Here is a 12,633-nt window from a genome sequence, read left to right on the forward strand (position 1 = left end):
AGTCTTTAGGGCCATATCCGCTCCTTCCTCCTGGGCTGTGTTCAGAAAGTGGTGGTGGATGGATGAGTGTTCAGACCCCTGGGCTCTCACTTGTGGGGTGCCTCAGGGTTCTGTCCTCTCCCCCATGCTTTTTAACATCTATATGAAGCTGCTGGGAGAGATCATCAGGGGGTTTGGGCTGGATGTTCACCAGTATGCGGATGGCACCCAACTCTACCTCTCTTTCAAATCAGAACCAGTGAAGGCGGTGAAGATCCTGTGTGAGTGCCTGGAGGTGGTTGGAGGATGGATGGCAGCTAACAGATTGAGGTTGAATCCTGACAAGACAGAAGTACTGTTTTGGGGGGACAGGGTGTGGGTGTGGGGGACTCCCTGGTCCTGAATGGGGTCACTGTGCCCCTGAAGGACCAGGTGCGCAGCCTGGGAGTCATTTGGACTCACAGCTGTCCATGGAGGCACAGGTTAATTCTGTGTCCAGGGTGGCTCTCTATCAGCTCCATCTGGTACACAGGCTGAGACCCTACCTGCCCACAGACGGTCTCACCAGAGTGGTGCATGCTCTAGTTATCTCCCGCTTGGACTACTGCAATGTGCTCTACGTGGAGCTACCTTTGAAGGTGACCCGGAAACTGCAATTGATCCAGAATGTGGCAGCTAGACTGGTGACTGGGAGTGGCCGCCGAGACCACATAACACCAGTCCTAAGAGACCTACATTGGCTCCCAGTACGTTTCCGAGCACAATTCAAAGTGTTGGTGCTGACCTTTAAAGCCCTAAATGGCCTCGGTCCTGTATACCTGAAGGAGCGTCTCCACCCCCATCTTTTAGCCCGGACACTGAGATCCAGCGCCAAGGGCCTTCTGGCGGTTCTCTCACTGCGAGAAGCAAAGCTACAGGGAACCAGGCAGGGGGCCTTTTCGGTAGTGGCGCCCACCCTGTGGAACGCCCTCCCATTGGAGGTCAAGGAGATAAACAACTACCTGACATTTAGAAAACACCTAAAGGCAGTCCTGTTTTTTAATCTGTGATATTTTAATGTATTTTGCTATTTGTTGGAAGCCGCCCAGAGTGGTGGGGGAAACCCAGCCAGATGGGCGGCGTATAAATAAATCATCATCATCATCATCATCATCATCTCTGGGGTGTTGCAGCAGCAGGATTCCTGCAATAGCAAGGGGTTAGACTAGATGAAGGCTGAGTTGCCTCCCAATCCTATGATCCTAAGGCTTAATAACATATTTGACTGGATTCTTTTTCTTATAAAAAGTTTTTTTTAGCAATCTTTATTATTTAATCATCTTCTCCCATAAGCAACTATTAAGCACAACAAGCAAATACACGTAGCCTACTCGTAGACAGATCTATCTCATCTTGACTCTCATACGAATCGGAGCCCAGCAGCTTAAAAAATAAATAATGGTATGAATTACTGAGGGAAACAGGGCATTTCCAAGCAGGCAGTTGAGGGCCTTGAGCAACTCAGCCATTTGATATCAGTTGAAAGCACGAACAGGTACCAAACTAAAAGGTTATGCAATATTCATCTACCTACCTAGCTATATACAGAGGGAGGGGACAGAGGGAGGCACTTCAGCACTGTTTTGAAGACACCCTGTGCAAAAAATACATTTAAAGTCTCAAGATCCAGCAAAGGTCTGCTAACATAATATTCGGACCCATCTAGGAAGTAAGGTCGAGCTGAGTTGCTATTTTGGTTCCTTATGTCCACCCACACCACCAGTATCTTCTAGTAAATTCATGCTCACCGTGCTGGAGAAATTCCCATCTGTTTCTTACTAGAGCTACTGTGCATATAACTCTCTTTTTTTAAAAAAAAATCAACTGCAGCAACAAGTGAAGGAGGTTTCAGAATCACTACTTGTGTTCTCTTAGATGGTTTTATTACTAGCTGAGCAGTGTAACTCATAAGGGGAAGTACGGAACGTATTTACTACTTTGTACTGAGTTTGTACTCTGTTCACACCCCTACACCATGAAGCCTGGCTGATTCGACGCATTTCCATCTCACCATAGTCAATCTCTCCATACATATCTTCTTCTGCAATAATGTCCTGTTTTGTTGGTCTGTCCCCAAACGTTGGCAGGAACCACAGATAACGATTTGGGATAAATACGATCAATTGTCCCCATATCAATGTCCCTAGGCCAAAAAAGATGGACCATAACCACTGCTCCAGTGAAAGCTTTGTGCAGCTGAAGGGCTTCCCTCCAATCTGAACAATGAGGACCTGTACGACCAACGTTCCCACGCTGATGCAGCAAAAAATGGTATTTCTGAATATCCCCGAGAAAACATTCCTTTCGCCATGAATCTTCCGGGCGTTGATTTCGTTAAAAATTTGCATCATTACAAATGTGTTAAATACAATGGTGTAATGCTCGGTAGGAGGGTAATCCATGGGCACAGATCTCGCGTTTTCGATATCAAAGAATTTTTCGCCTGCAAAAACAAGGGAAAATACAACGGCCATCTGGTAAACGGCATGGAACAAAATGTTTTTCAGCATCGTGCGGGAGATAAGAGGCTTATTTCTCCCATAAGGCTTGCGTTCCAGCAGAGCTTCAGTTGGCTTTTCTGTTGCTAAAGCAAGAGAAGCAAAGGTATCCATTATGAGGTTGACCCACAGCATCTGAACAGCTTTCAGAGGGGAATTCTGGGTGACACACGCACCAGTAAAAGCGACTACAACGGCTACCACGTTAACCGTGAGCTGAAACTGAAGGAATTTGGAGATGCTGTCATACACATTCCGACCCCACATGACAGCTTTGACGATGCTTGAGAAGTTGTCGTCGGTGATAATGATATCAGAAGCTTCTTTGGCGACATCAGTTCCAGCAATGCCCATTGCAAAGCCAACGTCGGCTTTCTTTAATGCAGGCCCATCATTCGTACCATCCCCAGTCACTGCTACCACCTGCCTTTGTTCCGTGATGTTGCTGTTAATGATCCCTGTGACCAAGTTGTACTTGTCAGCAGGTGAGGACCTTGCAAGGACACAAAGAGTAGGCCAAACTCTGTCCATTAGCTCTTGTTTAATCTCTCCATCTGGACCGCGTATCAGCCGATTAAAATCCTGGCCCTCCATGCACACAGAGGCTTCCCCTTGCCTCAGAATGCCACATTTTGTAGCAATCGCCCGAGCTGTGTTGATGTTATCCCCAGTAATCATACGTACAACGATGCCAGCTTTCTGACATTTTCTTATCGCATCGGGAACTTCAGGTCTCACCGGATCTTCGATGCCTACAATTGCAATACAGGTCAAGTCCTTGAAAATCTCATCCTCGTTGTCCCAGTTGGGTTCTGAGGAGGCAGCTGGGAATTCCTTGAATGTCAGGCCTATGGTGCGGAGTCCCTCAGAGGCCATTGGTTCAATCACATTATTGATCACGTTTTCTCTGTCTTTTTTGGAAAAAGGTCCTGGACGCCCATTGGCATCCAATATGCGGGTGCATTTCTTCAGCAGTATTTCAGAAGCTCCTTTGCTGTACAGCCGAAAGCTGCCATTGGGTTTCTTCACCACTGTGCTCATTGATTTCCGGTCGGAATTGAAGGTGTACACTTTGTGAAGTGTCTCTTCTGTTATATTAGCCCTTACAGCCTCGAAATTCTGGTTCAGTTCCAACAGCAAACCAAGTAAGGCACATTCCGTTTTATTGCCAATTTGGCGAGGGAGCCCTCCTTCCTTTTCAGGAGGCAGGATTGTAGATGTATAAGCACAATTTACAGCAATGCCTTCAAGCAAGTAATTCATTATGGTGGGCCGAATCATTTCAGGGATGGGGATAACTTTATAATGTGCACTACCAATAAAAATTTGGACCACTGTCATTCTGTTCATGGTCAAAGTCCCCGTTTTGTCAGAACAGATTGCAGTTGCATTACCCATGGTTTCACAGGCATCCAGGTGCCTCACAAGGTTATTATCTTTCATCATTTGCTTCACAGAGTAGGCAAGGGAGATGGTGACAGCCAGTGGCAGGCCCTCTGGAACAGCTACGACCAAAATGGTCACTCCAATAATAAAGAACTTCACTATGTGCTGTATATAAATTGGTGTGCATTCAACAGTCCAAGTACGCTTCTCGATTGCAAATGTTTGAACCAGGAAAAAAATAATAAGGACGAGGACCGTGATCACTGACATTGCCAGGCCTGCCTTGCCAATCTGAAGGGCTAACCGTGTGAGTTTTGCTTGCAGAACTGATTTTTCTTTCGGGTGTGAGGTATGCTTCTGGGCACTTTCCTCATCCTCAACCTGGTTTCCAGACACTTTGCGGGGCTTTGGGCCTGATTCCTTGCTGTGCCCAGGAGTCACATCTCCTGAATTTTTGAGCTTCTTCTCTGCCTCCTCGTCTCCGACTCCGAGTAAAGTGAGGATGATCCCTGTTTGTGAGTTTACGCCCACAGCTGTAATAACCATTCTCCCAGAACCTTCCATCACATGGGTACCTGAAAGTAACATTGGGTCCACTGTCAATGACTTCTTGACATGATCTGATTCCCCTGTGAGGGAGCTCTCGTCAACTTGCAGATCATGCCCCTGGAGAAGCACACCATCAGCTGGCAAAAGGTCACCATATTTGATCTGGGCAATGTCCCCAACCACTAATTCAGCTACTAGCACCTGCTTGCACTCCCCGTGCCTGATAACAGTAAACTTCTGTTCACTTTCAATGCGACTCTGCAACCCCCTAAATTGCTTTTCCTTACTCCAGTCATTGAAGGCAGTTACCAACACAACACACATGACAGATAGAAGTATTGCAAACCCTTCGATCCAGTCAGCCTCCTCCTCTTCCTCTTCCCCTCCCCCTCCGTGCCCTTCCGACTGGCATGCTGCAATATTCCCTCCAGGTGGCTTATAAAAAGAGAGTCCCAAGGAGATGATGGCTGCAACTTCTAAGATACATAGCGTCATATCCTGGAGTGCTTCCCACATTAATTCCAGGAAAGTCAGGGGTTTCTTAGGTGGTATAAAGTTACTTCCGAATACAGCTTTCCGGAGCTCGATTTCTGATTGGGTACCAACTATTCCAAGTGTGGGTGAAGTGCGCAGTCGTTTACAGATCTCAAAGACATCACCATAAAGTTCCTTTATTTTCTCCACTGCCTCGGACTTACGGTATTCCATCAGTTTTCGCAGCTCTGAGAGAGTGACCCCGAAGTCTTTGTCAGCAGTGTCTCTAGTGACCATCATCCTGTCTTCCTCCACAGAAAGAAATGAGAGAATCAAGATGGCTTCTATTCTCAATCCAGAATCAAGGAAGGGTTGTTTGTTTGCTTTTCCACCACCCCCACTTGGTATGTAAAGAGGGCAGCGGAGAGCACTGTCAACTCAATAGCAGAGGGCCTTTTAAATTCAGAGATCCATCATCATTTTCATGTCTACACAAGTTCTTTTAGATTACCTTCTGTTTTGTTTTTTTAAAAACCAGGCAAGAACGATAGGCTCAGATCTTCATTTATTCTCAATTTCCACACCTGGAGACACATGTACTGTGTGTTTGCTTCAGTTTGTTTCTTGCTCCATGTTCCAAGCTCAGCCCTGTCCCAACAGCCTGGTATCACTAGCTCTACGTTTCAGGGAAAGGATGTAAAACACAGCTCTGTATTTCAGGCTCCTTCATTTCCCCATGTTGGTTGATGTCTCCTCAAAGCGGCAGTTACAGGAGGATGGGAAATGGAATCAGAATCCTACCAGCAGCCAATGAATCATGGCTTGTGTCACATTTCTCTTAGCTCTGAGCGTACATGTCACTCATAGGTGTGTTGAGTAGAGTTCAGAATTCTAAATTCTGATTCTGTTTTCTTATCTCTTTCACTTTGTTGATGAATTCTGTTGCTGTTTTATCATCACTTTAAGTTTCCCTGGTGAATTATGAGGCTGTTTCCAGGTGTACTTAACTTTGCTTGGTGAATTCTTATGCTTCTTTCCCCCCCCCCTAGTCTAAACTTTTTTCTTTCTTTCTTTCTTTCTTTCTTTCTTTCTTTCTTTCTTTCTTTCTTTCTTTCTTTTTTGGAGGGGGGTTAATTCTCTCGTGCTGTTCTCTGATCACGTTCACTATGAAAGATGGATTCTGAAGCTGTGGACCACAACAGACAGGGCTTTTTAAGGGGGGGGGGAGGATGGTGTATCTACTGTAATAGTGGTAGATTTATACTGGATCCACCCACAATACACTTTATTATTAGTTCTTCTGAGATGCTTCCCCAGTGTTACTGCATTATTACCATCTGTAGGGGCGTTCTTGCACCATAAGTGGAATGAAAAACAAAGCAGAACATTTGTGGGAGGAATAGATTATGAATAACCAGTAATGCTGTGCACTGGATACAGCTGAATCTCAAGTCAAATTGGACACATTCAGAGGGATATGAGCCTCCTCTGAGTCACATTTCATAGAATCATAGAGTTGGAAGAGACCACAAGGGCCATCCAGTCCAACCCCCTGCCAAGCAGGAAACACCATCAAAGCATTCCTGACAGATGGCCGCCAAGCCTCCGCTTAAAGACCTCCAAAGAAGGAGAGACTCCACCACACTCCTTGGCAGCAAGTTCCACTGTCGAACAGCTCTTACTGTCAGGAAGTTCTTCCTAATGTTTAGGTGGAATCTTCTTTCTTGTAGTTTGAATCCATTGCTCTGTGTCCGCTTCTCTGGAGCAGCAGAAAACAACCTTTCACCCTCTTCTATATGACATCCTTTTATATATTCGAACATGGCTATCATATCACCCCTTAACCTTCTCTTCCACAGGCAAAACATACCCAGCTCCTTAAGCCATTCCTCATAAGGCATCGTTTCCAGGCCTTTGACCATTTTGGTTGCCCTCCTCTGGACACGTTCCAGCTTGTCAGTATCCTTCTTGAACTGTGGTGCCCAGAACTGGACACAGTACTCCAGGTGAGGTCTGACCAGAGCAGAATACAGTGGTACTATTACTTCCCTAGATCTGGATGCTATACTCCTATTGATGCAGCCCAGAATTGCATTGGCTTTTTTAGCTGCTGCATCACACTGCTGACTCATGTCAAGTTTGTGATCTACCTAGATCCTTTTCGCATGTACTGCTCTCAAGCCAGGTGTCACCCATCCTGTATTTGTGCCTTTCATTTTTTTTTTTGCCCAAGTGTAGTACCTTACATTTCTCCCTGTTAAAATTCATCTTGTTTGCTTTGGCCCAGTTGTATAATCTGTTAAGGTCATTTTGAAATGTGATCCTGTCCTCTGGGGTATTAGCCACCCCTCCCAATTTGGTGTCATCTGCAAACTTGCATTTAAAATAAAAATAAAAAATCCTTCCAGTAGCACCTTAGAGACCAACTACATTTGTCATAGTTGGTCTCTAAGGTGCTACTGGAAGGATTTTTTATTTTTATTTTGACTGCGTCAGACTAACACGGCTACCTACCTGTAACAAAAACTTGCATTTAGACAGCTACAGTTCACCATGGGTCAGGTTGGGTGGCTAAGAACAATTTGGAGTTGTCACAAACTGAGGTTATGGCTTCAGCTTAGCAACCGATCAGGAACAGTGAGCATGCAGGCTTCCCGTTCCTCTTCAACCACAAAAGGGAACTACCATCAGCCTCTGTGATTGGCAGGCACAATGAATCTAGGAGTGACAGACATGCGAGGAAATTTACCTGGTGGCATCGAGGGCTGGGCGAGCGCACTCTGCCCCTGCCTGGTATCCATGTGCGCACACCTGCCTTGAGTGCTGGTGAACGCCCCAGGTTGGAGGGTATGAAGTTATGAGACCGCCCCCCCCCTCCGAGCCAGGGAGAGAAATAACTACACAACCTTTAGAAGACATCTGAAGGGAGCCCACTATAGGGACATTGTTTAATGTTTATTGCTTTGTTATGATTTTATACAGGAGGCAGTGGAAGACAGGAGTGCCTGGCGTGCTCTGGTCCAGGGGTCACGAAGAGTCGGACATGACTAAACAACAACAACAACAACAACAACAACAAATGATTTTATATATGTTGGAAGCCACTGACAGTGGCTAGAGCAACCCAGTCAGATTGGTGGTGCATAAATATTTTCATTGGGAAAATGTTGGAGGGTATACTGCCCTACCCTGTTGCCTATTGATGGGAATTTTTTTGCCATTCCCGAAATCATGTCTGCTTACTGTATAAGAGCAGAGAGGGAGAGGTTGTGGAAGGCTTGTGGGACTCTTTTATCTGGAGGTGTATGCAAATGTAGGGCCAGCTTCCTGTTTATATCAGCCAGACTCCCTCCCAGCCACATCTACAACAAAAGGCAGAAATTGTCTCAAAACTCAAGTTGGGAAAATGCTGCTTTTATTTCCAATTGTTTTCCTTTCAACCATCTTTGGGGGTATTTTTTCTCCATTTCATCGTAGGGGTGTTTTCAGATCTAGAGGTTTACATGAAGGGGGTCTTAATAATAGATTTCTTTCTCCCTAGGTGTCCACTCAGAGGCCCGGCTGGAGGAGTCTGGAGGAGACGTCAAAAGGCCTAGTGAGTCTCTCCGTCTCTTATGTCGAGCCTCCGGGTTCACCTTTAGCAGCCACTGGATAAGCTGGGTAAGACAGGCTCCTGGGAAGGGTCTGGAATATGTGGCAGAAATAAATCCAGAGTCCACTACCTTTCGCTACGGGGATAAAGTGAAAGGACGATTCACCATCTCCAGGGACAATTCAAAGAGCCTCCTTTATCTGCAAATGAATAACCTGAAACCCGAGGACACGGCAGTGTATTACTGTACAAGTGCACACAGTGAGAGGAAGTGATACTGAAGCCTGGCAAAAACCCTCCTTTGCTCATGGCTGCTAAATTTATTAAGCTGCAAGAGACTAAACAAATTGATTCCGGTCGCTGGGACAATAGTTTGATCTTGTGCTCCCATTCAGAGATAGACAGTAATTCATCTCTACAGCAGTAAATGTGTGGGCTCTCTCCAGACATGTTATAATACATACACAGCTAGGTCAGGGGCAAAGCCTGCCATTATAATGCTGCTCTTAATTCAGATTGTGATTCTTTCAGATATGAATGGGATCCAGAAAAAATGATTCTCACCTTTCCTCTCTCTTTGTCTCTCTATTCACGAGCTACCAAGCCATAGAACACTTGCTTTTCGGACAGAGAGAGTCATTGCTAGTTCCCTGCAGGATAGGTTTAATCCCCATTCAGAAAATCTCATATTAAATGTAAATGAAAAGACTTTGCAACCTGAAAAAGAGACAATGCACATACTTTTGTAAACCAAGAAAATCTGTATTTATTTATTTATTCGTAAAAAAATAGAACTAGAAAAGATTCAAAGACACGAAAGGCATTTTATAGTACTTCTCCCATCATCCCCCAATCCCTCATCCAAAATATACAAAATAAAAAGTGAACCTGGCCAGTCACCATCACGTATCAACAGGAATTAAATGGAGAGGTTGTGGCTGATGGACCAAAATAAAAAAAATAAAAATCAAAACATCTGTCCTCCCTATCCACCTGGAGATGAGAATGGAACTGAAATGGAACTCTGCTAAACTGTTGTGTTTGGTGGTCTGTAGACCCCTCTTCTGGAGTAAGTTGAGGTGGGCGGCTTAGCATTTCCCCAGGTGCACCCAGATGTGGTTTGTGTGTACATGTGTCTGTGTACCACAGGCATGTGTGACACCCACTCACCTCTCCACCGATATGAAGGATAAGAATCAAGTTGAGCAACACACTACTCAGGAATACTATTTGCTGTGTTTGGTTGAGTCCTGGCTTGGACTATTGGGGAAGTGGTCGCCAATAGAGTTGGCCATGCTGCCTGGGTCTGATGAGAGGTCTGATCCAGCAACATCTGCCCTCGGCAAAGGAGTCTCCCAAAACCACTTGATTTCTTCTCTAACAGGAGAAAGCAGTAACATCCAGACACCAGCAAATTAATAATAAGTTCTTTATAGAACTTTAAAGGGGAAGAATGTGAAATTTACAAAAATGATCAGCAACTCAAAGTTCAGTACTCGAGAGAGAGACAGCTTGCCCTCCATTCAGCTGTACACATCACAGGTCTCCCAAGCATAGCTGCCAAGTTTTCCCTTTTCTTGCGAGGAAGCCTATTCAGCATAAAGGAATTTCCCTTTAAAAAAGGGAGAACTTGGCAGCTATGCTCTCAAGCCATGATATAATGAACACCTAGGACAGGTAGAAAGCCTGCCATCATGGTGCTGCTGTTCTTCCTTTAATATGATCACCTGAATGGGATCCAAAAGGAAATTCTCCCCTTTCAGTATCTCTCTACTCACAAACTACCAGATCTTTGTTTTACACATGCCCACACATCATATGCATAATTCTGTCAGTTCCCCACACTACAACTGAATACCCTATTCACAAAACATTCAAAGCCATGAAAGGAAGTTTATAGTACCTCTCTCCCCATACCCCAATTCCTCATTCAAAATAACAACTCAAAGTTAAAATAATCCACATTTGTTTGGGGAACAGTTAAATGCTTGGTGCTCCTCTACAATGCCCAACTTCACTAGAAGGAAAATTCATCCATATCTTCTAACCCATAATTTCACACATTAAACATATTCTCATAAAATTGGATCCCTGAACTCTTCAGTTCTTCCTCCTGCTTCTCACAAGGGGGCAGGCATGGTGTGGAGAATACAGGATGCCTTCAGCTGTAACTGAAATAAAACCACAATCCAAGTACTGTTGCTGTTTTCAGCTGTGAGTCTAATTATTTTTTAGACATTTCCTTGATAATTGTAAAGGTAAAGGTAAAGGGACCCCTGACCATTAGGTTCAGTCGTGACCGACTCTGGGGTTGCGCGCTCATCTCGCATTATTGGCCGAGGGAGCCGGCGTATAGCTTCCAGGTCATGTGGCCAGCATGACAAAGCCGCTTCTGGCAAACCAGAGCAGCACATGGAAACGCCATTTACCTTCCCGCTGTAGCGGTTCCTATTTATCTACTTGCATTTTGACGTGCTTTCGAACTGCTAGGTTGGCAGGAGCTGGGACCAAGCAACGGGAGCTCACCCCGTCACAGGGATTCGAACCGCCGACCTTCTGATCAGCAAGCCCTAGGCTCAGTGGTTTAACCACAGCGCCACCTGGGTCCCTATAATTGATAATTGTACAAAGGTACAAATCCCAGGAGAGATTGACTCCCTGAGAGATCCACACTTATCTCTGTTTCTTCAGTCCTTGGATAATGATTCATGGTGGGGAAATGTAGCTGAGTTTTTAGGGGAACAATATGCCCACTCCCAGAGATGCAGTTCCCAGAGCTCCCTGGGAAGAGGAACTGACTCTGGGAATTGTAGCTCTGGGAGGGGAATAGGGGTCTCCTCACAACTCCTAAAACTCTTTAAAAACCAAAGCTCCCAGAATGCTTTGAGGGAAGCTATGCATTTTTAAAATGGTGATACAGTGGAAGAAGAAGAAGAAGAAGAAGAAGAAGAAGAAGAAGAAGAGGAGGAGGAGGAGGAGGAGGAGGAGGAGGAGGAGGAGGAGGAGGAGGAGGAGTTTGGATTTGATATCCCGCTTTATCACTACCCAAAGGAGTTTCAAAGCGGCTAACAATCTCCTTTCCCCTCCTCCCCTACAACAGACACCCTGTGAGGTGGGTGGGGCTGAGAGACTTCAGAGAAGTGTGACTAGCCCAAGGTCACCCAGCAGCTGCATGTGGAGGAGCGGAGACGCGAACCCAATTCCCCAGATTACGAGTCTACTGCTCTTAACCACTACACCACACTGGCTTTAACTGCATGGTGTGAGTGTGGCCTCAGGGTATGGGGCAATGGGCTGAAAACCAAGGCCAGCCACCATCAGCAGGTCTGAGATATAAAATAAAAAATGGAATAAAAATCTGGACTAGTACCAAAACCCTTTCAAAGCACCCTCCACATCCAAAATGCTGGATTTTACTTTCCACCCATATACCATCCATTATAAATTATCTCTATGCACATGTTTGCATTGAAGCAGTGGCAAAGCCATCAATAAACCTTGATGCCAAACCTGTTTCCAAATACCCTCTTTATGTGCCATTAGCCACTGGGGGGGGGGAGGCCTCATGCAAATATCTCCAGGAGGTTTCAAAAGAATTTCCTTCAATATAAACATTTCACATGCTCCCCACTCCCCAAATCACTAGGACATTACTTCTTTTAACATTATGAAGTTTTTCTTATTCTTGTTTTCTTTGGCGGCCTTTCCAAAATGTAAGTGTATTTTTGGTGGAAAGTTGAGAAGTATTGGAGGTGATTGGACGGTGCTCAAACATTAATTGAAACATTCTCTGCTTTTAGGGGTCTTCTCAGACATTCAGCTTGCATTGTCTGGGCCAGGAATGGTGATACCAGGAGAGAACCTCAGCCTTCTCTGTAAGGTCACAGGTTTCTCCATCTCCACTCAGCACTGTGTGTGGCACTGGGTCCGGCAAGCACCTGGGAAAGGGCTAGAATGGATTGGAGGCACATATCCCTATGATGGGGGAAACTGGTATGCCCCTTCTCTGTAGAACCGTGCAGCCTTTTCTTCAGACACCTTCAAGAACGAGTCTCCCTCCAGCTGAACACCCTCACAGCTGCAGACTCTGCCATGTATTCCTGTGCCCGAGAATAC

General features: G+C 45.4%; 1 protein-coding gene across 1 annotated transcript; it reads right to left on the reverse strand.

Moving 5' to 3' along the window:
- Positions 1-1,889: 1,889 nt before the first annotated feature.
- On the reverse strand, positions 1,890-5,225 carry LOC118095662 (plasma membrane calcium-transporting ATPase 1-like). The gene is made up of 2 exons (XM_060281361.1): positions 3,967-5,225; positions 1,890-3,723 (listed from the first exon to the last, which is right to left on the reverse strand). The coding sequence occupies exons 1-2, from the start codon at positions 5,223-5,225 to the stop codon at positions 1,890-1,892; spliced, it is 3,093 nt and encodes a 1,030-aa protein (XP_060137344.1).
- Positions 5,226-12,633: the final 7,408 nt, after the last annotated feature.

The sequence above is a fragment of the Zootoca vivipara genome, chromosome 13 (assembly GCF_963506605.1).
Source record: "Zootoca vivipara chromosome 13, rZooViv1.1, whole genome shotgun sequence".
Taxonomy (NCBI): domain Eukaryota; kingdom Metazoa; phylum Chordata; class Lepidosauria; order Squamata; family Lacertidae; genus Zootoca; species Zootoca vivipara.

What these genes read in the sequence shown, in the direction of transcription:
- LOC118095662 (XM_060281361.1), bottom strand. Translation starts at nt 5,225, where the DNA reads ATGATGGTCACTAGAGACACTGCTGACAAAGACTTCGGGGTCACTCTC. An exon ending in TCCCTTGCCTACTCTGTGAA is followed by an intron (nt 3,724 to 3,966) that starts GCAAATGATGAA and finishes ATCTACAATCCT; the next exon opens with GCCTCCTGAAAAGGAAGGAG.